The sequence below is a fragment of the Rattus norvegicus genome, chromosome 2 (genome assembly GCF_036323735.1).
Source record: "Rattus norvegicus strain BN/NHsdMcwi chromosome 2, GRCr8, whole genome shotgun sequence".
Lineage (NCBI taxonomy): Eukaryota > Metazoa > Chordata > Mammalia > Rodentia > Muridae > Rattus > Rattus norvegicus.
The window spans coordinates 8695288-8723171 of NC_086020.1; the positions used below are offsets into that span (position 1 = coordinate 8695288).

The 27884-nt window shown below is 37.3% G+C and overlaps 1 protein-coding gene across 19 annotated transcripts in view; it reads left to right on the top strand.

Moving 5' to 3' along the window:
• Nucleotides 1-27884, top strand: part of Kiaa0825 (KIAA0825 homolog) — a 561052-nt gene that overhangs the window by 89031 nt on the left and 444137 nt on the right. The window contains exon 1 of one of the 19 annotated variants that reach the window (XM_039103951.2): nt 14323-15773. The exons of the other annotated variants lie outside the window; for them this stretch is intronic. Coding sequence (XP_038959879.1) covers nt 15704-15773 — 70 coding nt within the window. The 5' untranslated portion in view covers nt 14323-15703. Of the gene's footprint in view, nt 1-14322; nt 15774-27884 lie in introns of those variants that run through there. 19 annotated transcript variants of the gene reach the window in all.

Below are 27884 nucleotides of genomic sequence, written 5' to 3' on the forward strand. Positions count from 1 at the left end.
CCCAATGTCCAGGTTAGTTGACTCTGTTAGTCTTCCTGTGCAGTTCCTATCACTTTGGACCTGCAATCCTTCCTCCTATTTTTCCTTAAGAGGCCTAAGCTCCATCTACTGTTTGGCTGTGGGTGTCTGCATCTCTCTGAGTCAGCTGTTGGATAGAGTCTCTTAGAGGACAACATGTTCCTGTCTGCAAGCATAACAGAGTATCATGAAGATCATAATAAAAAGTTTCCAGAAATCTTTAGATTTTAAGTTATCATTTTGATTAAAACTAGATTTGTTCTTTGGAAGGTCAGATCATCTTTATATGTGTTTGGATTTGATCCCTGGTTCAGGAAAATCATTTTTCTATATCTTAGTTTAGAATTATTAAGGACATTTTAATTTTAAAATTATATTATTTCTTCCACATTTGAAATATACTTTTCTAAATATTTGGGGAAGACAGATGTTTTGAGTAGTAAATTTTAGTTAAGTTGATACTCTGTATTTTAATGTAGAAGTATGCATTTAGGGGATTTAAAGTCTAGAATAAATTTTGTAGCTCCCTTCATAACACTTGACTTTTTCATAAAGTCTTTGTTAGCTTCTAAAGGGAAGACTCAATAGTCTTTACATGCTCGTAAGTATTTCTAAGGTTTCAAAACTGCAGTGGTAAGAGGTTGCTTTTTAGCTTTGCTAAGTTCTTTAACCTTGGAATCTGTGAGAGGGTTGAATTACATAATACCTAAGGATCCTTTGAAGTGTAAACTTTTTTTGATTCTACAATGAGAGTGAGGCCTACAGTTTGACCCCAAGAATAAGCAAATCTGTTCTCTCTATGAGTAGAGATACATTAACTGGCTCAGTAAATGGCTTTGCATGTCACAGTAGATGTAAAAGACCCCTTTAGTGTCTCTTTCTGGGAGAGTTCCCTTCCCTAAGAAAAGCCTAGGAATAGCAACATCCAAACAGTCATTCTCTGACCCTTGTAGTTGTTCTAGGAGGGAGGGCAGGGACAGGGATGGGCGGCAAGCAAAATGTGTGGCTTACACCTTAAAGTATTACTAGTAATTTATGCTTGTCTTCCCTTTTATTTCATAACAACATTTGTTTCACAATTAGTCTTGAGGTTTTTGTAGGAGGGTTTTTAAACAGGTAATTTAAAATTAGGACCACACACAAGAATTAGGAACACAATTATTATTCTGCATTGTTGATTAGAAATTATTTGGTATGTCTAAATTCATTTAAAGATTCAGTATGCCTAAGTGCATGTCTTTTCCCTGGCATTATTCAAATTAGACAAGGTAAGGATTCATTTTGCCCACAGAAGGGCTAGTGTTTGCCCTGCAAGGCTACAAATAGCAAGGAAGGACAACACTTTCACAAGAAAAGTAACTCTAACTCTAGTAGTTTCTCTGTGAGTAAAAAAGTAATTCCTCAGGACTAGGAATTATGAAAACACATAAACAAAAAAGTGTCCTTACATGGTTGAAGTTGTTCACTTGTAGTTTATTAGACTGGAGTAGTCTAATGCCAATGCTGTGCTTATGAGTTTAGCAAACTCTTTCAATATAGCAGATGTATATGCTGAAGTAATCTTTTTCTTTAATTGGATTTATTTATTTACTTACTTACTTATTTATATTTCAAATGTTTTTCCCTTTTCCGGTTTCCCATCCTTAAACCCCCATATCCGATGTCCTCTCCCCTATCTTCTTGAGGGTGTTCCCCCTCACCAAACACCCACCCCTTCCATCCTCCCCACCCCGCCCTGACATTCTCCTAAACTGAAGGATACATCCTTGGCAGGACCAGGGGTTCTCCTCCCATTGGTGCCCAACAAGGCCATCCTCTACATATGCAGTTGGAGTCACTGCTCTGTCCATGTGTACTCTTTGGGTAGTGGTTTAGTCCCTGGGAGCTCTGGTTGGTTGGTATTATTGTCCTTATGGTGTTGCAAACCCCTGAAAACTCCTTCAATCTTTTCTCAAACTCCTACAATGGGAACCCTGTCCTTAGTTTAATGGTTGGCCGGAGCATTTGCCTCTGTAATTGTCATGCTCTGACAGAGCCTCTCAGGAGACAGCCATATCAGGCTCTGGTCAGCATGTACTATTTGGCATACAGAATATTGTCTGGGTTTGGTGGTTGTATGTATATGGACAGGATCACATGTGGGGCAGGCTCTGAATGGCCTTTCCTTCAGTCTCTGTGCCATAATCTGACTCCATATCTCCACCTATGAATATTTTTGTTTCCCCTTCTAAGAAGGGCTAAAGAAACATTCACACTTCGGTGATCTTTCCTGAGCTCCATATGATTTGTGGATTGTTTCTGGTAATCCCGGCTAATATTCACTTACCAGTGAGTGCATATCATGTGTGTTTTTATTGTGAATGAGTTACCTCACTCGTGATAATATTTTCTAGCTCCATCTATTTGCCTATGAATTTCATGAAGTCATTGTTAATAGCTGAGTAGTACTCCATTGTGTAATTGTACCACATTTTCTGTATCCATTCCTCTATTGAAGGGCATCTGGGTTCTTTCCAGCTTCTGGGTATTATAAATAAGGCTGCTACGAACATAGTAGAGCATGTGTCTTTGTTATATGTTGGAACATCTTTAGTGTATATCCCCAGGAGTGGTATAGCTGGATCCTCAAGTAGTACTATATCCAATTTTCTGAGGAACGTCCAGACAGATTTCCAGAGTGGTTGTACCAGCTTGTAATCCCACCAACAATGGAGGAGTGTTCCTCTTTCTTCACATCCTCACCAACATCTGTTGTCACCCAAGTTTTTGATCTTTGCCATTCTGGTTGGTGTGAGTTGAAATCTCAGGTTTCTTTGATTTGCATTTCCCTGATGACTAAGGTTGTTGAACACTTTTCTAGGTGCTTCTCAGCCATTTGATATTCCTCAGTTGAGAATTCATTCTTTAGCTCTGTACCCCATTTTTAATAGAGTTATTTGATTCTCAGGAGTCTAACTTCTTGAGTTCTTTGTATATATTACATTGACCCTCTATGTGATGTAAGATTAGTAAAGATCTTTTCCCAATCTGTTGATTGCCATTTTGTCTTAATGACAGTGTCCTTGGCCTTACAGAAGCTTTGCAATTTTATGAGATCCCATTTGTCAATTCTTGATCTTAGAGCATAAGCCACTGGTGTTATGTTCAAGAAATTTTCCTCTGTGCCCAAGTGTTTGAGGCTCTTCCCCACTTTCTCTTCTATAGTTTAAGTGTATCTGGTTTCATGTGGAGGTCCTTGATCAACTTGGACTTGAGCTTTGTACTGGGCGATAAGAATGGATCAATTTGCATTCTTGTACATGCTGACCTCCAGTTGAACTAGCACCATTTGTTGAAAATGTTATCTTTTTTACACTGGATAGTTTTAGCTCTTTTTTCAAATTCATTTATGAGTCTTGAATTCTCTTCCATTGATCTACCTGTCTGTCTCTGTATCAAAAACCAACCAGTTTTTATCACAGTTTTAGGTAGGGGATGGTCATTTTTCCCAGGAGTTCTCATAATGTTGAGGATAGTTTTTGCTATCCTGGGTTTTTTTGTTATTTCAGATGAATTTGCAAATTGTAATTTCTAACTCTATGAAGAATTCAGTTGGAATTTTGAAGGGGATTGCATTGAATCTGTTGATTGCTTTGGGCAAATTGGCCGTTTTTTTACAATATTAATCCTGCCAATCCATGAGCATGGGAGGTCTTTCCATCTTCAGAGATCTTCTTCAATTTCTTTCTTCAGAAACTTGATGTTCTTGTCATAAGAATCTTTGACTCACTTAATTAGAGTCATAAGATATTTTGTATCATTTGTGACTATTGTGAAGGGTATCATTTCCTTAACTTCTTTCTCAGCCTATTTATCCTTTGAGTAGAGGAAGTCTACTGATTTGTTTGAGTTGACTTTATACCCAGCCACTTTGTTGAAGTTGTTTATCAGGCTTCAGAGTCCTCTGGTGGAACTTTTGGGGTCAGGTAAATATACTATCAAGTTATCTACAAATACTGATATTTTGACTTCTTCTTTCCAATTTGTATCCCTTTGACCGCCTTTTGTTGTCTGGTTGCTCTGGCTAAGACTTCAAGTACCATATTGAATAGATAGGGAGAGAGTGGGCAGCTTTGTCTAGTCCCTGATTTTAGTGGGATTGCTTCAAGTTTCTCTCCATTTAGTTTTATGTTGGCTACTGATTTTCTGTATATCGCTTTCACTATGTTTAGGTATGGGCCTTGAATTCCTAATCTATCCAAGACTTTTAACATGAAGGGGTATCAAATTTTGTCAAATTATGATCATGTGGATTTTTTTCTTTGACTTTGTTTATAGAATGGAATACATTGATGGATTTCCTTGTATCCCTAGGACGTAGGCTAGTTGATCATGATGGATGGTCTTTGGTGTGTTCTTGTATTCATTTGGTTTGCGAGAATCTATTTGAGTAATTTTGCATTGATATTCATGGGGGAAATTGGTCTGAAATTTTCTTATTTTTTGTTGGGTCTTTGTGTGGTATAGGTATAAGAGTAATTGTGGCTTCATAGGAGGACTTGGGTAGTGTTCCTTTTGTTTTTATTTTGTGGAATAGTATGGAGAGTTGGTATTAGGTCTTCTATGAAGGTCTGATAGAACTCTTTACTAAACCCATCTGGTCCTGGACTTTTTTTTAGGTTGGGAGACTTTTAATGACTACTTTAATTTTTAGGAGTTATGAGACTTTTTAGATGGGTTATCTGATCTTGATTTATCTTTGGTACCTGATATCTGTATAGAAAATTGTACATTTCCTCCAGATTTTCCAGTTTTATTGAATATAGGCTTTTGTATCAGGATCTGATGATTTTTTGAATTTCCTCAGATTCTGTTGTTATGTCTCCCTTTTCATTTCATATTTTGTTAATTTGGATGCTCTCTCTGTGCCTTCTGGTTGGTCTGGCTATGGGTTTATCTATCTTCTTGAGTTTCTCATATAACCATCTCCTGGTTTTGTTGATTCTTTGTACAATTCATTTTGTTTCTACTTGGTTGATTTCAACCCTGAGTTTGATTATTTCCTGCCATCTATTCCTCTTGTGTGTATTTCCTTTTTTTTTTTTTTTTTAATTTATTTTACTTGTATGAGTACAGTGTAGCAGTTTTCAGACTCACCAGAAGAGGGCATTGAATTCCATTACAGATGATTGTGAGTTGCTGGGAATTGAACTCAGTACCTCAGAATGAGCATCCAGTGCTCTTAACCACTGAGCCATCTCTCCAGCCCCTATTTGCTCCTTTTTTTTTTCCTAGAGCTTTGAGGTTTGATGTCAACTACTAGTGTATGTTCTCTCCTGTTTCTTTTTGGAGGAACTCAGAGCTGTGAATTTTTCTCTTAGCACTGCTTTCATTGTATCCCATAAGTTTGGGTATATTTTGCTTTCATTTTCATTAAATTCTAAAAAGTCTTCCATTTCTTTTTTTATTTCTTCCTTGACAAAGTTATCATTGAGTAGAGAGTTGTTCTCCTTCCATGTGTATGTAGGTTTTTTTTTTTTTTTTTTTTTTTTTTTTTGTTGGTTTTGTTGTTATTGAAGACCAGCCTTAGTCCATTGTGATCTGATAGGATGCATGGGATGATTTCATTCTTATTGTATCTGTTAAAGCATGTTTTGTGACCAGTTATATGGTAAATTTTGGAGAAGGTACCATGAGCTGCTGAGAAGAAGTTTTATCCTTTTGTTTTAGGATGAAGTGTTTTATAAATATTTGTTAAATTGTTTGGTTCGTAGCTTCTGTTAGTTTCTCTAAGTCTCTGTTTAATTTATTTCCTTGATCTATCTATTGATGAGAGTGGGGTGTTGAAATCTCCCACTATTATTGTGTGAGGTGCAATGTGTACTTTGATCTTTAGTAAGGTTTCTTTTCTGAATATAGGTGCCTTTGCATTTGGAGCATAGATATTCAGGATTGAGAGTTCATCTTGGTGGATTTTTCCTTTGATGAATATTAAATGTCCTTCCTTATCTTTTTTGATGACTTTTAGTTGAAAAAATGATTTTATTTGATATTAGAATAGCTATTTTAGCTTGTTTCTAGGGAGTATTTGCTTGGAAAATTGTTTTTCAGCCTTTGTTGCTGAGGTGTGTTTTCTTTATGCAGCAAAATGCTGTGTCCTCTTTATGTATGCAGTCTGTTAGTCTTTATCTTTTTGGGGAGGGAATTGAGTCCATTGATGTTAAGAGATATTAATGGATAGTGATTTTTGCTTCTTGTTATTTTTGTTGTTATAGGTGGAATTATGTTTGTGTGGCTGTCTTCTTTTGTGTTTGTTGCAAGAAGAGTATGTTCTTGCTTTTTCTAGGGTGTAGTTTTCCTCCTTGTGTTGGAGTTTTCCATCTGTTATCCTTTGTAGGACTGGATTTGTGGAAAGATATTGTGTAAATTTGGTTTTGTCAGGGAGTATTTTGGTTTCTCTCTCTGTGTTAATTGAGAGTTTTTCTGGATATAGTAGCCTGGGCTTGCATTTGTGTTCCCCTTGGGATGACATCTGCCGAGGATCTTCTGGCTTTCATAGTCTCTGGTGAGAAGTCTGGTATAATTCTGATAGGTCTACCTTTATGTGTTACTTGACGTTTTTCTCTTACTGCTTTTAATATTCTTTCTTTTTTTAAGCATTTGGTATTTTGAGCATTATGTGAAGGCAGAAATTTCTTTTCCAATCCAATCTATTTGGACTTTCGTAGGCTTCTCATAGGTTTATGGGCCTCTCTTTCTTTAGATTAGGAAAGTTTTCTTCTATAATATTGTTGAAGATTTACTTGCCCTTTAAGTTGGGAGTCTTTGCTCTTTTCTATACCTATTATCCATAGGTTTGATCTTTTCATTGTGTCCGGATTTCCTGGATATTTTGGGTTAGATACTTTTTGTGTTTTACATTATCTTTAACAGTTGTGTCAATGTTTTCTTTTGTATCTTTGGCCCCAGAGATTCTCTCTTCTGTCTCTTGTATTCTCTTGGTGATGCTTGCATCTGTGACTCCTTATCTCTTCCCTAGGTTTTCTATCTCCAGGGTTGTCTCCCCTTGTGATTTCTTTATTGTTTCCTTTTTATTTTTAGAGCTTTTATTGTTTAATTCAATTCCGTCAACCTGTTTGTTTGTGTTTTCCTGTAATTCTTTAAAGGATTTTTGTGTTTCCTCCTTAAGGGTTTCTACTTGTTTACCTGCATTGTCCTGTATTTCTTTAAGGAAGTTGCTTATGTCCTTCTTTGTTTGTTTGTTTGTTTGTTTTTCAGAGCTGGGGACCAAACCCAGGACCTTGCGCTTGCTGCTTATGTCCTTCTTAACGTACTCTAACATCATTATGATTTCTGATTTTAAACCAAAATCTTGCTTTTCCAGTTTGTTGATGTATCCAGGGCTTGCTATAGTAGGTAGGGCAACTGGGTTCTGATGATGCCTTGTGGCCTTGGTTTCTGTTGCTTATATTCTTTTCCTTACCTCTCGCCATCTGCTTATGTTTTGTGTTAGCTGTTCTTGCTATTTCTAACAGTGGCCTGTCCCTCCTGTAATCCTGTGTGTCAGCAGTGCTGGAGACTGGCTTTCTCCCAGAGGGATCTGGGTAGAGAGAGCTGTGTCACAGGGTCAACTCCACGTCCAGGCAGAAACCATAAGGATTCTGTCCCAGACTGCTCCTTGGTTTCTGTGTCCAGAGGGTTCCGAGGGGTTTCCTCGTGGGCCAGGAATGTGAACAGAAGTGGTAGTCTCATCTGTGCTCTCAGGATGGTCTGCTGTGTCACCTGGCTATAGAGAGCTTTGTCACCCCAAGTAATCTTAGTTAGTCTTTCGGTATTGAAGAGAGGAAGAATGATGGACTTAATTCTTTGTTTTTTATTTATACTCTTTAGAGAACACAGGATCAATCAAAATCTTTATGAGATTTATAGTAAGTTTTTTATGTTGCAAGTCACCTTGGCTGTTCTAATTCTTCATTTTTGATAAAGCACAAATAATCTAGAATATATTTTATAGAAAATAATTGAAGGAAGTATGAAAGTTGCAGAACATAAATATAAATAAATAAATAAATTTTGTTGATGTTTTCTCATTGACTGTCTTTATTTTCCTCAATGCCTATTTATAACATGTACATGTCAATCATACAGTAAACACCTTTTTTGTGTGGTTTTTATCCTACCTTAAGCAACACCGACCACTTTCTGCATACAGTCGATTTTTAGGTCGTTCCTGAAATGTTGAGTATTATCTCTGTTTCCTAGATACACAAACCAAGATGTTAACATGTTCATTACCTTTCAATAATATTCAAACAAATTATGACAACACTAGTCTTCTTAACTGCTATGAATACTTGTCCTTTATTAAATGAGTTGATTTGTAGAATAACTTTTTTGTACTTTTAAAATAGGAAGAGTAATTCCTCTTTTTTTGGGGGGGGGGTTTCTTTTAATTGAGTATTTCTTATATAAATTTCGAGTGTTATTCCCTTTCCTGGTTTCCGGTCAAACATCCCCTCCCCCCTCCCCTTCCTTATGGGTGTTCCCCTCCCAAGCCTCCCCCCATTGCCGCCCTCCTCCCAACAGTCTAGTTCACTGGGGGTTCAGTCTTAGCAGGACCCAGGGCTTCCCTTTCCACTGGTGCTCTTACTAGGATATTCATTGCTACCTATGAGGTCAGAGACCAAGGTCAGTCCATGTATAGTCTTTAGGTAGTGGCTTAGTCCCTGGAAGCTCTGGTTGCTTGGTATTGTTGTACATATGGGGTCTCGAGCCCCTTCAAGCTCTTCCAGTTCTTTCTCTGATTCCTTCAACGGGGGTCCTACTCTCAGTTCAGCGGTTTGCTGCTGGCATTCACCTCTGTATTTGCTGTATTCTGGCTGTGTCTCTCAGGAGCGATCTACATCCGGCTCCTGTCGGTCTGCACTTCTTTGCTTCATCCATCTTGTCCAATTGGGTGGCTGTATATGTATGGGCCACATGTGGGGCAGGCTCTGAAGGTGTTCCTACAGTCTCTGTTTTAATCTTTGCCTCTCTATTCCCTGCCAAGGGTATTCTTGTTCCCCTTTTAAAGAAGGAGTGAAGCATTCACATTTTGATCATCTGTCTTGAGTTTCATTTGTTCTAGGCATCTAGGGTAATTCAAGCATTTGGGCTAATATCCACTTATCAATGAGTGCATACCATGTATGTCTTTCTGTGATTGGGTTAGCTCACTCAGGATGATATTTTCCAGTTCCAACCATTTGCCTACGAATTTCATAAAGTCATTGATTTTGATAGCTGAGTAATATTCCATTGTGTAGATGTACCACATTTTCTGTATCCATTCCTCTGTTGAAGGGCATCTGGGTTCTTTCCAGCTTCTGGCTATTATAAATAAGGCTGCGATGAACATAGTGGAGCACGTGTCTTTTTTATATGTTGGGGCATCTTTTGGGTATATGCCCAAGAGAGGTATAGCTGGATCCTCAGGCAGTTCAATGTCCAATTTTCTGAGGAACCTCCAGACTGATTTCCAGAATGGTTTTATCAGTCTGCAACCCCACCAACAATGGAGGAGTGTTCCTCTTTCTCCACATCCTCTCCAGCATCTGCTGTCACCTGAGCTTTTGATCTTAGCCATTCTCACTGGTGTGAGGTGAAATCTCAGGGTTGTTTTGATTTGCATTTCCCTTATGACTAAAGATGTTGAACATTTCTTTAGGTGTTTCTCAGCCATTCGACATTCCTCAGCTGCGAATTCTTTGTTTAGCTCTGAGCCCCATTTTTTAATAGGGTTTTTTGTCTCCCTGCGGTCTAACTTCTTGAGTTCTTTGTATATTTTGGATATACTCCCTCTATCTGTTGTAGGATTGGTAAAGATCTTTTCCCAATCTGTTGGTTGCCGTTTTTCCGAACCACAGTGTCCTTTGCCTTACAGAAGCTTTGCAGTTTTATGAGATCCCATTTGTCGATTCTTGATCTTAGAGCATAAGCCATTGGTGTTTTGTTCAGGAAATTTTTTCCAGTGCCCATGTGTTCCAGATGCTTCCCCATATTTTCTTCTATTAGTTTGAGTGTGTCTGGTTTGATGTGGAGGTCCTTGATCCACTTGGACTTAAGCTTTATACAGGGTGATAAGCATGGATCGATCTGCATTCTTCTACATGTTGACCTCCAGTTGAACCAGCACCATTTGCTGAAAACGCTATCTTTTTTCCATTGAATGGTTTTGGCTCCTTCGTCAAAAATCAAGTGCCCATAGGTGTGTGGGTTCATTTCTGGGTCTTCAGTCCTATTCCATTGGTCTATCTCTCTGTCTCTGTACCAATACCATGCAGTTTTTATCACTATTGCTCTGTAATACTGCTTGAGTTCAGGGATAGTGATTCCCCCTGAAGTCCTTTTAATGTTGAGGATAGTTTTAGCTATCCTGGGTTTTTTGTTATTCCAGATGAATTTGCAAATTGTTCTGTCTAACTCTTTGAAGAATTGGATTGGTATTTTGATGGGGATTGCATTGAATCTGGAGATCGCTTTTGGTAAAATGGCCATTTTTGCTATATTAATCCTGCCAATCCATGAGCATGGGAGATCTTTCCATCTTCTGAGGTCTTCTTCAATTTCCTTCTTCAGTGTCTTGAAGTTCTTCTTGTACAAATCTTTTACTTGCTTGGTTAAAGTCACACTGAGGTACTTTATATTATTTGGGTCTATTATGAAGGGTGTCGTTTCCCTCATTTCTTCCTCGGATTGTTTCTCTTTTGTGTAGAGGAAGGCTACTGATTTATTTGAGTTAATTTTATACCCAGCCACTTTGCTGAAGTTGTTTATCAGCTTTAGTAGTTCTCTGGTGGAACTTTTGGGATCACTTAAATATACTATCATATCATCTGCAAATAGTGATATTTTGACTTCTTCTTTTGCGATCTGTATCCACTTCATCTCCTTTTGTTGTCTGATTGCTCTGGCTAGAACTTCAAGAACCATATTGAATAAGTAGGGAGAGAGTGGGCAACCTTGTCTAGTCCCTGATTTTAGTGGGATTGCTTCAATTTTCTCTCCATTTAGTTTAATGTTAGCAACTGGTTTGCTGTATATGGCTTTTACTATGTTTAGGTATGGACCTTGAATTCCTATTCTTTCCAGGACTTTTATCATGAAGAGGTGTTGAATTTTGTCAAATGCTTTCTCAGCATCTAATGAAATGATCATGTGGTTTTGTTCTTTCAGTTTGTTTATATAATGGATCACGTTGATGGTTTTCCGTATATTAAACCATCCCTGCATGCCTGGGAAGAAGCCTACTTGATCATGGTGGATGATTGTTTTGATGTGCTCTTGGATTCGGTTTGCCAGAATTTTATTGAGTATTTTTGCGTCGATATTCATAAGGGAAATTGGTCTGAAGTTCTCTTTCTTTCTTGGGTGTTTGTGTGGTTTAGGTATAAGAGAAATTGTGGCTTCATAGAAGGGAGTACTCCATCTGTTTCAATTTTGTGAAATAGTTTGGATAATATTGGTATGAGGTCTTCTATGAAGGTCTGATAGAATTCTGCATTAAACCCATCTGGACCTGGGCTCTTTTTGGTTGGGAGACCTTTAATGACTGCTTCTATTTCCTTAGGAGTTATGGGGTTGTTTAACTGGTTTTCTGTTCCTGATTTAACTTCAGTACCTGGTATCTGTCTAGGAAATTGTCCATTTCCTGCAGATTTTCAAGATTTGTTGAGTATGGGCATTTATAGTAAGATCTGATGATTTTTTGAATTTCCTCTGAATCTGTAGTTATGTCTCCCTTTTCATTTCTGATTTTGTTAATTTGGACACACTCTCTGTGTCCTCTCGTTAGTCTGGCTAAGGGTTTATCTATCTTGTTGATTTTCTCAAAGAACCAACTTTTGGTTCTGTTGATTCTTTCTATGGTCCTTTTTGTTTCTACTTGGCTGATTTCAGCTCTGTCTTGGATTATTTCCTGTCTTCTAGTCCTCCTGGGTGTATTTGCTTCTTTTTGTTCTAGAGCTTTTAGGTTCCTGTCAAGCTGCTGACATATGCTCTTTCCTGTTTCTTTCTGCAGGCACTCAGCGCTATGAGTTTTCCTCTTAGCACAGCTTTCATTTTGTCCCATAAGTTTGGGTATGTTGTACCTTAATTTTCATTAAATTCTAAAAAGTCTTTAATTTCTTTCTTTATTTCTTCCTCAACCAGGTTATCATTGAGTAGAGCATTATTCAATTTCCACGTATATGTGGGCATTCTTCCCTTATTGTTATTGAAGACCAGTTTTAGGCCGTGGTGGTCTGTTAGCAAGCATGGGATTATTTCTATCTTTCTGTACCTGTTGAGGCCTGTTTTTTGACCAATTGTACTGTCAATTTTGGAGGAAGTACCATGAGGAGCTGAGAAGAAGGTATATCCTTTTGCTTTAGGATAGAATGTTCTATAAATATCTGTTAAGTCCATTTGGCTCATGACTTCTCTTAGTCTGTCTACATCTCTGTGTAATTTCTGTTTCCATGATCTGTCCATTGATGAGAGTGGGGTGTTGAAATCTCCTAGTATTATTGTGTGAGTTGCAATGTGTGTTTTGAGCTTTAGTAAGGTTTCTTTTACATATGTAGGTGCCCTTGTATTTGGGGCATAGATATTTAGGATTGAGAGTTCATCTTGGTGGATTTTTCCTTTGATGAATATGAAGTGTCCTTCCTTATCTTTTTGATGACTTTTAGTTGAAAATTGATTTTATTTGATATTAGAATGGCTACTCCAACTTGCTTCTTCCGACCATTTGCTTGGAAATTTGTTTTCCAGCCTTTCACTCTGAGGTAGTGTCTGTCTTTTTTGTCTGAGGTGTGTTTCCTGTAGGCAGCAGAATGCAGGGTCCTCGTTGCATATACAGTTTGTTAATCTATGTCTTTTTATTGGGGAGTTGAGACCATTGATGTTGAGAGATATTAAGGAATAGTGATTATTGCTTCCTGTTATATTCATATTTGGATGTGAGGTTATGTTTGTGTGCTTTTCTTCTCTTTGTTTTGTTGCCAAGACGATTAGTTTCTTGCTTCTTCTAGGGTATAGCTTGCCTCCTTTTGTTAGGCTTTACCATTTATTATCCTTTGTAGTGCTGGATTTGTAGAAAGATATTGTGTAAATTTGGTTTTGTCATGGAATATCTTGGTTTCTCCGTCTATGTTAATTGAGAGTTTTGCAGGATACAGTGACCTGGGCTGGCATTTGTGTTCTCTTAGGGTCTGTATGACATCAGTCCAGGATCATCTGGCCTTCATAGTTTCTGCCGAAAAGTCTGGTGTGATTCTGATAGGTCTGCCTTTATATGTTACTTGACCTTTTTCCCTTACTGCTTTTAATATTCTTTCTTTATTTTGTGCGTTTGGTGTTTTGACTATTATGTGACGGGAGGTGTTTCTTTTCTGGTCCAATCTATTTCGAGTTCTGTAGGCTTCTTGTATGCCTATGGGTATCTCTATTTTTAGGTTAGGGAAGTTTTCTTCTATGATTTTGTTGAAGATATTTACTGGTCCTTTGAGCTGGGAGTCTTCACTCTCTTCTATACCTATTATCCTTAGGTTTGATCTTCTCATTGAGTCCTGGATTTCCTGTATGTTTTGGACCAGTAGCTTTTTCCGCTTTACATTATCTTTGACAGTTGAGTCAATGATTTCTATGGAATCATCTGCTCCTGAGATTCTCTCTTCCATATCTTGTATTCTGTTGGTGAAGCTTGTATCTACAGCTCCTTTTCTCTTCTTTTGGTTTTCTATATCCAGGGTTGTTTCAATGTGTTCTTTCTTGATTGCTTCTATTTCCATTTTTAATTCCTTCAACTGTTTGATTGTGTTTTCCTGGAATTCTTTCAGGGATTTTTGCGATTCCTCTCTGTAGGCTTCTACTTGTTCTCTAAGGGAGTTCTTCATGTCTTTCTTGAAGTCCTCCAGCATCATGATCAAATATGATTTTGAAACTAGATCTTGCTTTTCTGCTGTGTTTAGATATTCCATGTTTGTTTTGGTGGGAGAATTGGGCTCCGATGATGCCATGTAGTCTTGGTTTCTGTTGCTTGGGTTCCTGTACTTGCCTCTTGCCATCAGATTATATCTAGTGTTACTTTGTTCTGCTATTTCTGACAGTGGCTAGACTGTCCTATAAGCCTGTGTGTCAGGAGTGCTGTAGACCTGTTTTCCTGTTTTCTTTCAGCCAGTTATGGGGACAGAGTGTTCTGCTTTCGGGCGTGTAGGTTTTCCTCTCTACAGGTCTTCAGCTGTTCCTTTGGGCCTGTGTCTTGAGTTCATCAGGCAGGTCACTTGCAGCAGAAAAGTTGGTCTTACCTGTGGTCCCGAGGCTCAAGTTTGCTCGTGGGGTGTTGCTAATGTGCTCTCTGCAGGGGCAGCAACCAGAAAGATCTGCGCTGCCATTTCCGGGAGCTTCAGCTTCCAGATGGCATTTGGTGTTTTCCTCTGGCGTCCAAGATGTGTGCAGAGTGCAGTCTCTTCTGGTTTCCCAGGCGTGTCTGCCTCTCTGAAGGTTTAGCTCTCCCTCCCATGGGATTTGGGTGCAGAGAACTGGTTATCCAGTCTGTTCCTTCAGATTATGGCGGTGTCTCAGGCGCAGGGGTCCTACTGCTCCTGGGCCCTCCTCTGCGGGAACCCAGAGGCCGTATACAGTTTCCTCTTCGGCCAGGGATGTGGGCAGGGGTGGGCAGTGTTGGTGGTCTCTTCTGCTCTGCAGCCTCAGGAGTGTCCACCTGATCAGGCGGTGAGGTCTCTCTCCCACGGGGTCTGGGAGCAGAGAGCTGCTGTGGCCGGGATCCGCGTGAGTAGTTCCTCTTTTACCTACTTGTTTTGCACTTCTTTGCGTCATCAATCTTTCCATTATTATATGTACTCTCATTTCTCCACATACAAAATTAAACAACGTGAATTTTGGAACTATGATAGTAGTGATATCCCAAGCCACATCATTAGGTTTTTATTTCAGAAAGATTTAGAAAGGAAAAAAAAGACAAAGTTTTGTGCTAAAAGGAAAATGTTACTTTTAATTTTTTAAGGTGGCTAAATGGAAAATCATTTTATTCCAAGGAAAATGTTACTTTTAATTTTTTAAGGTGGGTAAATGGAGAATCATTTTATTCCAAGAGTTATACTTGAGATTCAATATTCAATCCTGAAGTTTATCTAGAAGTAACTACTAATATACTGAAGTAGTTGAGATAGTTTGTTGTCAGGTTTGAGATTCATTTTGTCATTAATTAATTAACTGTTAGGTAACATTGTATTTGTAGAAGACTTGAACATTTTTGTTTCTTTTTCTTATTTTTGCTGCTCCACAAGTTGAAATTATAGTGTTCAGCAATTCCATCAATGTTTTATGGTTAGAAAATGTTCAATTTTGCAAGACAACTAAAATCACAAGTGAACCTTCTCTTAGTATATCTGAAAGCTTCTTAAGAATCAAGTTTTATTATGCAAGAAGTTCTTATCCTATGGAAATGCTTATGTAAGAAAAAGCCTGAATGTATTATGGGTATGATGAGAAATGTGAGCATTTTGGGTTATCAGAGGTGACATGTGTATTATATATTATTTTCCGGAAATCTTTGCTCTCTGAATTTTTGACCTGGCTTTTGCTGCTCAGTGTTTTTAGGCTTCTCAATGATGTACAGACAAAAGGATGAAATGGAAAGTACATTCTGTGAGAGAGAAAGTAGATGTCTGTGAATTTCAGTAATAGACATTCTTCTCAAGAGGAAAAACAAGCAAACACTGCATGTCTTTCAGGTATATCTCTGCTCTCTCCCACTTTGTAATACCTGTTTCTTCATCCCAAATGGTGGAAAGACAGTTTCATCTGTTACATTTTTAAATTATGATGTTCACTTACTATAAATAGAATATCAAAAATAACTCTGTGTCTTGGTTTCTTCTGAGGAATCCCTTTTCACTCTGAGATTACAAACACCAGATAACAAAGACACCATGGAGGTAGGTACTAGGATACAGGTAGGGGTGGGGGTCTTTAACCAAAAAATATTTTTCAGAGTTCCAGAGGCTGGCAAGTTTGAGAACAAGTGTCCAGCAAATTTGACCTCTAGTCCTCACTATTACTCCTCTAAGTCTTCAGATTCTTTTCGAGGCGAAGGGGGTAAGGAACTCTTTGGGATCTGTTTAGAAGGGCAGCAATCCTGTATATAGGGAGGGCATTGTCCTGGGTTCACCTTCAAAGTTTTCACCTCCAGATACTCTCATCTTTGTCTTTGGGCTTTAGACTATGAGTTTAGGATTGTGGATACAAGCACTTACATCACAGTAGTGAAAATCAGACTAGGAGCTTAGGGGTTGCGAATACAAGCATTCACAATAGAGAAAATCTGTGTCTTTTCCCCCCTAGAGCTATTGTAATAGCATGTCTGAAATGTCACTTTCTGAGTGTGGCCTGGAAGTTCATAAAGGCTAAACAACCGGTTACACTGAGTTAAGAAGCCAGTCTTCTCCTTGGCACTTTTGGAAATGAAGAGTCAAGCTTTGGACTAAATGTTCAAACATCTTCAAGGATTTCCAGTTAGAAATTCTTAAAATAGACTCATACCCTGTATTTACTCAGATAATTTAAATTTACTCCTATTCTTACCAGAATGCTCATAAGGATTTTGAGCACTTAACACTACTTAAATCGAGATTTTTTAAAATTTTTTATTAGATATATTTCTTCACTTACATTTCAAACGTTATTCCCCTTCCCAGTTTCCTGTCCATAAGCCCCCATTCCCTCCCCTCTCCCTTCCCCATACGGGTATTCCCCCTATACATTCCCCTTATTATCCACCCCCCCCCATATTCCTGTGCACTGGGCATCCAACCTTGGCAGGACCAAGGGCTTCTCCTTCTACTGGTGCCCCAACAAGGCTATTCTCTGCTACATATGCAGTTGGAGCCCTGGGTCAGTCCTTGTATAGTCTTTCGGTAGTGGTTTAGTCCCTGGAAGCTCTGGTTGGTTGGCATTGTTGTTCTTATGGGGTTGCAAGCTCCTTCAGCTCTTTCACTCCTTCCTCTAATTCCCCCCAAGGGGGTCGGTCCTGTTCTCAGTTCAGTGGTTTGCTGCTAGCATTGACCTCTGTATTGGACATGCTCTGGATGTGTCTCTCAGGAGAGATCTATATCCAGTCCCTTTCAGGACATGAATAGTTATTTTAAACTGTAGAGTAGTATATGTTACCTCACAAAGCTAAATCAGCAACATCTCAACATGAAATAAAAATAGAACAGTGAAGTTCACTCCACCATTTCTTACAACCTAGAGGGGTTCAGAACAGCAGGGAGTCCAAGCCCAGGGTGAGGCTGTTATGGTCATTGGTATTCTGGGATGTTAGGGAATATACAAGGGAATAATTTGATATTTTGTTTAAATTTCTGGAACATGGTTACGTTGAGGCTGACTTGAGAATGATGCCATTGTCTCCCAAGGTAGAAAAACTTTAAACTTAAAATTTAGAGGTGATATTTCCATTAGCCAAAGGGTAATACAGTGATTATTAGATTGGCACCAAGGTTTGTGAAGTAATCACCCTTGAAATAAAACAGAAATTACTTCCAAACATGTTTGCTGTCATAGGATGCTGTGAAGATGTTTCATGCTGCCTTTTATCATTTTACCCACAATCCTCACTGAAGTCAATTACAGCTATCGTTGATAAATCTCTTGTTTTGATGCAGTAAGGCAGTAAGTAGTCCTTTGACTCTTCAAGGCGTGAATTCTTTGATTCAAAATTTTTCATAGTCTTCATCAGAAGTGCTTTAAATCTCTGGACTAGTGAGTGGTGCCTGGAACCTGAATGGGAATAAAATGTCACTGCTACCATAGCCACTTAAAATTTAATAGCTAAAATCAAGTGCAGAATTAAAATATAAAATATAAATATGAGAAAATCTTGCTTGAATTTATGAACAGGATATGACAGCACAGATTCACTGAAACATTGCATTTAGTAGGTCTCTTTGGAGAGGTTTATACCGTCTTTATAATTTCTTATTTGGATATATGTAAATTTATACCAACTTTCCATGTTTATTGAAAACTGATGTCTCGTCTTTTATCTTTTTTTTTTTTTTCTCGGAGCTGAGGACCGAACCCTTGCTAGGCAAGCGGTCTACCACTGAGCTAAATCCCCAATCCGTCTTTTATCTTTTTAACATGACTTAGAGGCAACAAAATGGGAAGCATGACTCCGTTTTGTTTTCAGGACAGATATTTTTAGAGACTTAAGTTGCAGAAGAATATGACATTGATGTTTTATTTATTTGTTTGTTTGTTTGTTTATTTGTTTATTTATTTAGAAATGGGAAGGCGGAAAGCAAGCAGAGTGGATGCTGGAATGGGACAAGGCTCTGTTCCCTCCAGCAAGCATCTGCCTGCCTTGTCATTATAAATTCATACTGTCCCCAAACAGCACCACCAGCCGGACAGCAAGTATTCAAATATGTAAGGCTATGGGCTGTATTTTTTATTTAAACTACCATGAGGTATTTTATGCATTGTTTGTCCAGCTACATTTTAATAAAAAATAGATAAAATATATTTATCAATAGAGAATAACTAAAAATGGATAATCCACATTTTTAGCTATTTAAAAGAAAAATGTAAAAATGTGATGTGCATCTGGAAAGGTGTAATGTCCTTCACAAATTTTTTTCTATTTTCCTTTCATTTTTTTTATCAACATAATCTCTTCACAGTTTTCCCTTCCAAACTCCTCCAGTTCCCTGCTCTCTCTCCTCCCTTCTGGGTCCACAGCCTTCCATCTCTCACTACAAACCCAGTACAAATCTAAGGAATAATACCAAAACTAAAATAAATAAAAACAAACACATTAGAATAGGATAGTATAAATACACAAACTGGAGAAAAAGAACCAAAGAAAAAAATTTAACAAACATACAGATCAAGAGATTCACAGGTTCACATGTACAGGATTTCCATAAAAACACATAATTTAAAACAGTGCGAATAAATATGAAATTAAAAATTATTCACATATAAACCAATGTGTATTTGATTTTAATACTTTTAAAATTATAGCCTGAGGTTATGGTGCACAAAAGCATAGCAGAAATCATACAGGTGTTAAAAGCACTGGCCACCCATGGGCTTGCATCCTTGTGGTTTTTCTCCACTGCTCTGAGCGTTCTGTGAGGTTCTGTCATTTTCAATCAACAGAGAGTACATGTGATCAGTATATCTGATAAACTTGTCAATGCCTCTTTAAAGCAGGATTCCCCAACCTATTCAATTCTGACCTTGCTGTTTCATTCCAAGTATCATCTTGATAAGACAGAGCTATGTCACAGGCAGCTGTGCGTCAGCTCTGTCTACAACTAATTTGTGCAGGAAAAAATTAAATCAGGAGGTAAATTATTTCATGATTGCTCATTCCCAACAGAGTTGGCATCATTCTGAAGAAAATATCAAATAATTGGTTTCAGGCTGTGTTAGACACATGCAATTCCCTTCTCTAATGGCTGTGTGTAGTAGCACCAGGCCTCAGGGGTCAGCGAGGAACTGGAAATAGCTTAGTGCCAGCCACAGCAATAGAGAGACAGAACACATAGGAAATGAAGTGGCAATAAGTGCAATCCATAGGGGAAATGTGCTTCACTTGGAGTTTAATGTATTGGTTCTGAGTCTGGCAGGAAGCCATGCAACAATTGTTTACCTTTTTGTCAGCATCTGCATCTGTTCTGTTTTGTAAACATCACTTAACTCTCTGTGGGTAAATATTGGAATTGATAACAACTGTTAGGGGATTTTCCATCCCCTTTTCATATTCTTTAACAAATGCACACTACAAACAATGTTTGTCTTAGATTAAAAAGAAACAGACATTAACAGGGTCAAAGGGATTTGGTTGGAAACACTTTATAGCTTCTCAGGTTTATAGTAATTATATCTGTGATTTGAACGTATTTTACAACATATCTAAATTAAAGTGTTAAAAATGCATGCAGTAATGAGGATCTTTTTATAATTATCTAAGTACTGTGTGAAGAAAACTGCTAGCACTGTTTTGTAATAATTTTGTTCTGCAATATTGTGTCTTATAGCTGCTGTGCAGAAATATTGTTGTCTTTTGCTATTTTGGGAAATTAGTAGTTTCTATTATCTATCAGCACAAATATGTAAAACACACAGTTACCAAAGAAAGATAAAAAAGAGAAAGAGTAAAAGAACTCTGTATACCACAGTATAAAAAGGTCAATCTGTGACTAGTGCCTAGAAGTGCGATAATGTTTCATTGGTAAGTGTAGACTCACACAGGACCTCTTCTCAGTTCTCTTTGTTCAGGAGTGATGGGAGGATAGGTGCTGCTCTAAATGCAGGATGCCTACAGTAGCCCAGGAGCCATGTCAAAGTCCTCTTACCACGACCAGAACTAATCGTTGCTGCTCATTTCCCCAATCTCTATTTGGCAAACTGTTCCTTTTATTTTCCAAGTTCACAATTGGTACAACTCTTGTTCTTACTTTTATGCAAATACTTTATATCTGATTTACCCTAATTTTAATTTCAATTTTTTTTTCTTTTTCATTTGTATGGTAAACATTAAACATTAGCGTTTTATCAGTTTTTGTCATTTTTTTAATACATTTTGCTTAGACTTTGAGAGTCATAAGGTTTTATTTGTTTTGTTTTTGATTTTGTTTCATCATTTGTCACTATAAATTCAGGTTGGTCTTGCACTTGCAGTTATCTTCCTGTCTCAGCCTCTCGTGTTGGATTCTGTCATGTGGTATCATACTGGGCTCCTTTTCTCTTTTTAAATGTATTAAGTACATGCCTACTTAAATCTTTGATTGGATTATTATATACCACAAAATTGGAATTGTTTGATAAAGTAATGAATGAAGATTTTTCCTTCTCTTGTCTTAATCATTTTATATGTGTTATATGTGTATATGCTTGTGAATTTCCCCCTTTTTTTCAAAAATCTTTATTCAACAATTTTTGCAGTACTAGAAGTAAAACCCTGGGCCTTTCAATTAAACATCTGTATACATACAAGTATTCTAACACTGAGCTACATCTCCAGTTCTTTCTCATTTTTTTAATCACTAATTTACAACTTTGCCTCTCTAAATTATTATTTTGACTAATTTTGTACGTTTTCATTATTACTTTTATCAATTTAATTATAATTTGTCCTTTTTGTCCCTGTTGAAATAATAAAGGACTTTGGTGTCACATTCCGTTTTTTATATAAAATCATTTATTTGCTCTTCTCTCATTGTGCATGATGTTAATTACTCTGTGATACTGTATATGAAACCTCAAAATTTGTACGTAACTGAGCTTTGTCATTGTCACGTGAATATCTAGGCTTGGGCCTTTATCACCACAATCATACTCTATGTTACATAAATTTCCACTTAATTTAACATAAATTTGTACTGGTTTAATTAAATAAAGGGTTGAAGAGTAGGAAGGGACTGTTCTTTGTAAGTATCATTTGTCTGTACACAGAGAACCTACTTTATTAATGTAATTCTTAATAATATTTTCATGACTCAGTCAAAATGAGGCAATATTAGAAGTCTGGGGAAATAAATGGCTCAGATGGTTGAGTGTTTCTAGCAAACATGGAAACTTGAGTTGGGTTTCTGAGTGCTAATGTGTAAAAATTTGAGTACCAGCCCTGGAAGCAGAGACAGGATGATGCTTTGGGGCATACTGGCCAGACAAGATAGCTGATCGGTTGGAATGTTTGTTGGTGAGAGACTCTGTCTCTAAAGTAAGGAACACAGTGATTGAGGAAATGATCCAATGTCAATCTCTGGCCTTCTTGCTCACTTGTAAACATGTGAACACAGAGATATTTGAACACATATATACATTTTAATGCTAGAATAACATAGCTACCACAATTATTTTAAAAAAGAATTAACATTATTATGTTCACTCATGACATAAAAAAGAAAGTATTTTTTCCTCGAAATTAGAAAAGCATGGACAAAAGTTAGAAGCCACTAGTGATCATTTGCAATGGCTTCCCTTGTCAAAGGAAAGTAGTTTCATGCTGCTTTACCCCGTTACTTTAGCAATATAATGGAAAAGATTTAACGGCTGACATTGTGTTTACCTTAATGTCTTACAGTAGTGTGCATCTCATTTTTGTTATCAAACATGAAGCATTCTGCCAAACTTCAATCATTCAGTATACAAGTTTAAAGCCGCAGCATTGAGTTTTTCATATCACAGGTCCAAATGTTTTACTTTTCAAAATAATCAAGGTAGCTATGTTATTCTACCATGGAAGTTAAGTATCCATAGCATCTCTTTAAAGAACTGAGTGGTTTACAATGGGGCCTGATATACTGTGTTCTCACGGAGTTTTCTCCATTACTGTCCTCCTTACTTTTGAGACATGGTCACTCTCCAACACGTATATCCAACCAATCAGCTAGGCTGTCTGGCCAACATGCCCCAAGGTATCCTCCTGTCTCTGCTTCTACAGCTGGTATTAGAATCATGTATCACGCACCCACGTTTTTACCTGTTAGCACTCAGAAACTCAACTACGATTTATGCAGAGTATTATTCTATGGATCGTAAAAATTGCCAGGTTAAAAAAACGATTATTAGAGGCAAATCTTTGCTGTAATAGGTGAAGGCAATTGTTCTCCCTAACAAAGGGGAAATGAAGTGAATGGTAGTTTGTGCTCAAGCACACCCATATCTTCCAGTGTGAAACAAATGTGACTTGGGGGCAATAATCAACATATTTAATTGGTGATAACTAACCAAAAGTATATTTTGGTTGGGATATTAAATATCATAAGACTGAGTTATTCAACATAATAGCAAAGACTCATGAATTTAAATCTTAACTTGTTAGAATGTCCTGGTAAGTTATTATTATACTTTATTCATGATTAGCTAATGTAGTATATAAGTATATATAACTTTATCCTTTTTCTCTAAGAACTTGCAGCACTGTTTAGTTGTAGTCTTTTCCTTTTTCTAATCGAAGATGAGTTGTTAAGAAAAGATTTAGCAATCTTTACACTGATTTTAAAATTTGACGTAGTTGTCAAATGTAAATAGTTGTCTCTGTTCTCCTATGTTGGGGCATTTAATCTTTATTGGTGAAGTGATGATGCATACATATTTTATGTCCTTAGTTATTATGCAATAAATTTTAACTAAATCTTGAAAATTGTGGCTCATTATGGTTCCACAACTCTGTAAGCCCACTGAGGTAGGACGATTATTTCAAGTTCAAGACTAGTTTGTTCTACATAGTGATTTCCATGGCAGCCTGGGCTTCAGAGTAAACACTGTCTCAAAGCAAAATAAAAACAACAGAAAATAAAAGGAAAAATGGCCTTTAAATCTAAATTGATATTTCTGTGAAGATAGATAAGCAGTATATTTTATAGATGTTAGATAAATAATAGGGGTAGGTGGATAAAGATGGTAGGTAGATAGGTAGGTAGGTAGCTAGATAGATGCATAGATAAGTAGATAGATAGATAGATAGATAGATAGATAGATAGATAGATAGATATAGATAGACGCGTGCATGCATGCATACATACATACATACATACATACATACATACATACATACATTCATACCTAGATACAGATATAACAATAAATATCAACTTTGATTCTAAGGTTTCTAATAAGGCAGCCCTTGTTCAGGATTTGTGGGTTCTCTTCAGAAGAGTAGACCCATACATTTTAAACAGCACAATTTACACATTGCAAGATAAATCTTGTTTTCATGTTGGATCATTCTCAGAACTGGGAATGTTTGTTTGCTGTTTTGGTATTGTTTGCTCCCCTTTGAAGTAGAAACAAAGAAGGACACATCCTTCTGTCTAATGTCTCATAAGCTCTTTGAGATAACCAAAAGTAAAAGTGCACCTCAAGCACACCCATTTCACCTAGCAAAGCTCAAGTCTTGGTCAACAGCTATTTTCTGAACCTTGTGTTTGAGGCAAGAGAGGACAGAATGACCCTGCAGAGTTGTATTATCCACTAACGTTCCTCCCTTTGAGACAAGGTACATGGGCATTCTTTAGCCTTATGCAATGCTATCCTTCAATGTTTCCATTACTACTGTTGTGTTGCTTATAATATCAAAATTATTTGATAAATACAATTATACCAATTAATTCCTGTTAAAGAATTTTTCTCTAGTTTTCTCCTGGGTCTGTGGCCTATCTAATTTCATGTTCTCAGCCCCTCAGGCTTGGGGTATGGGTTCCATCTCATAGAGTAGGCCTTAAATCCAATCTGATAGTGATTGTTTATTTCCACAACTTTTATCTCAGTATTGCCATAGCTTTTCTTGTGTGCAGGTCGCCATGGTAGATGTAAGGCTTTGTGATTGTGTTGGTATGTTCCTTTCTCCTCTGGTAATAGGCAGAGTAGCTTCCAGGAGAGTGAACACTAGTCAGTAGGCATGAAATCTCTAAGTGAACACCAGCTTGCTTCTCTGTGTTCAGTGAGTTGTGTGAGTTCTGTCTTCAGCAATAGGGCCTTACCATCAGTTTGTGGAAAGCAACTACTAGTGCTATTCTGATGGAGGAACATAGAAATAAAATGACTGCTAACTATGTTCTGCTATACTCATAGATAAGTGTTTTGCCCACATCACAGAGAAGCTTTCTTCTTCCATAGATGGGACTACAGAGACCCACAACTAGACACTGTACAGAGAGTGAGAAACAGTGGAATAATCAGTCACAAATGGTCTATCTCATCAAATCTTTCCCCTTCAGGCTCAGAGTACTCTGCAGAAGAGAAGGTAGAAGATTGCAAGAGCTGGTGAGGATGGCGAAGAAGGCAAGGCCACAATAGGACTGACACACATGAGCTCACAGAGACTCTGGCAGCTGGCACAGCACATACACAGCCTTAAACTAGATGGATCTCAGCACTGAGAGGCAAAGGGACAACAGCCCCAATCTCTAACCCAGAAGCTATTTCCAAATGATAACCACCATTCCGCAAAGGAATACTTTTCTCCAACAGAGGTCTCACTGTATATATAATCCACACTCAAAGACAGGTCTCATGACCAGCAATGGCCAACGCAAAACAAATTCAGTAGTATTCTTTGGAAGTTCTTTTTGTCTCATGATGCTTTGGGCACTGCTTTAAAACCTTACAGGTTTTTTGCTTACATCTTATAGCTTAGAGTTTTGTGAGATTTCTGTGTGTATGAATGTGTGTGGCTCTGCAGCTATATTTGTTTCTGCCTCTATATTTGTATTTTTTTCAGTTTGTCCTTTTCCAGTTTGCCTGTTTTTATTTTCTTAGTTCTTCTCTTACTCTATGTATCTGTCTCTGTCTGTCTCTGTCTGTCTCTGTCTCTGTCTCTCTCTCTTTCTCTCTCTCTCTCTCCCCTCCCTTTCTGTAGATGCCTGCCTGTTTGTTTTCTAATGAGAAAGATCAAGAAAGGATGTGGAATTTTGTGGGTGAGGAGATGGGGAGGAGTTTGGTGAGGAGGAACTATAATCAGAATATATTATATGAAAAAAATATATTTTCAATAATAAAATTCTTTTCTTTGTGGTGCTGGAAATGAAGTACAGTCCTATACCATATGTTAGTTTGGCAGTCTACCACTAATTTCCACCCACAGCCACAGCCTTCTTAATATATTTTAGGGTTCTGCTAACAATTCCTGTAACTTTCTTGATGTTAGAACAATTTGTAAATGCATCTTTCTTCTTTAGGTCTCTTTGCCTTATAGGTATATGCCTAATGTTATGTTCCTTGATGCACAGGTTGGCATAATTATCTCCCACAATGTGTGTTTCCATTTCCCTGCCATTTTGAAGTAAAGATTAAACGTTTAGTGTTGAGCTCAGTGGTAGAGGGCTTAACTTGTAAGCCTAAGGCTCTGAGTTGGGTCCTCAGCACTACATAAAAAGGATGTTGTGGAGAAGAAGCTTGGCTCTGAGCAAACTGAGCAAATCCCTAGAAAATGTCAAAGACTGGGAGACACAAGTCACTGCCTTCTCTTAGTAAGGTACCAATGAGCTCCTGAAGCTGAGGCAATAATTTCCTTCTGAATCCTTGTGAATTGACCTTCTCTAAGGTGCTTATGAGCAGAAAGAGGAGTGTTTAGGCATAAACAGACACTCAGAGGATGAAGTAGTACTCTCATGATGAAGTGGCGCCCAAAGAAGGAAGTAGATTAGTGATGGGCATGCATCCTTATTTGTATGACAGCAGTGGCTCCCAGAGGCTTTCTTTACCAAAAACAAAAACAAACAAACAAACAAACAAACAAAAAACAGTTTCGTGTTCATGAGGAAGCAGCTGGAATCACTTGATTATATAGCCCCAATTCCTAAATTCATATCAGCAGTATTTTTGGAGTCTTTGTTCAGAAGTTACAAAGTCAGTGAGAATGAAATATTAGAATGTCTTGAATGTGTTTCTTCAGATTTAACAACAGAAGTGATGAAGTTGATGTTTTTTAGAGATGATGGTTCTAGAGAATGCTAGAAGGAGCTTGTTCACTCAGCAGAGTGATTACAGAGACTCCTGGGTTTTGGGAAGAAGGAGAAAACCTGAGCAAGTATTATCTACTTTCTTATACCATTAAACATGGACAGACCCATGGGTACTGTTGCAATTTCAGAGTTGTTTGTGTTGCTTTGTAGAGCTTATAAAATAAATGTGAAATAGACATGAAGGAGACTGTGAATATCCTCGTTTCCTCTGCCCAATCTTAATCTCTAGAGTCACCACTTTAATAGTACTCTGTTCATATGCTAGAAATCATTAGTTTCTCATATAATAATGACATAGACTTTTATAATTTTTAAAAATGACATCAACCCAAGTATATTTTTCTGTACTGTGCATTTTTATTTAATATTTACTGACTAGTTACTCTGTTAGCATAACTGGGTCTTTTCAACAGCACTGTGATATTTCATAATATATGTATACCACAGTGCATTTGTTTATGATGCCCTTTAGTCTCTTTAAATTTAGGCTCACTAGATTTAGAATTATTTTTCTTTTTAAAAGCAATGCATGCCTACTAGTACCAATGGTTATATAAATATATACATATTTACATGTGTATATATATTTAAGTAAAATAAATATTTTCACCCTAAATTATTTATACACATTTATATATGTGTATTTTTAAGTACATCTTTTTGTCCTAAATTATTATTATTATTTTAACATATATGAATTCTTTGTATCCATGTATGTTTATGTTATACCAAATTTGTGCCTGGTATGTGCTGAGAGTACTTTCACCTCCTGGAACTGAACTTACAAGCAGTTGTTACCCATCAATATTGGTGGTGGGAACTGAATCCCTGGTTCTGTGGAGGAGCAGATGATGCTCTTAACCACTGAGCCACCTTTCCAGCTGTCTTTTCCTCTTAATCCTAGCATCTTAGATTAATCTTAACATAGTACTCTGTGCTTGCGAGATGTAATCACATGCATACATTCTCCAAATTCCTGTGCTATTATTTTTGTAATTACTATTTCACATATCTTTTTTCATCAATTCGAGTCCTCTGTATGAATTTTGTACAGGATTCAATTTATATGCTGTATATATTACAATTCAATCATTTAATTAGGTCAGCTGTTAAACATTATGGTTTCCCAGTTTCTTTGTTTCTTATATTTCAGAAAGTTTTGTTTCTTGAAGTAATATTTCTGAGGCAGCAAATTTCTGACTTACACATAAATCTAATAGAGAGTTTTAAACCATATTCAGAGGCATGGATTTTCCCAGAAATGCATGAATTCATCTAACAGCAGTTCATTAAGTATGATTTTGAACTAAGGTATTAGATCGCTGTGCTCTCCTGCCTCCTTCTGGATTGTGAAGGGTATTG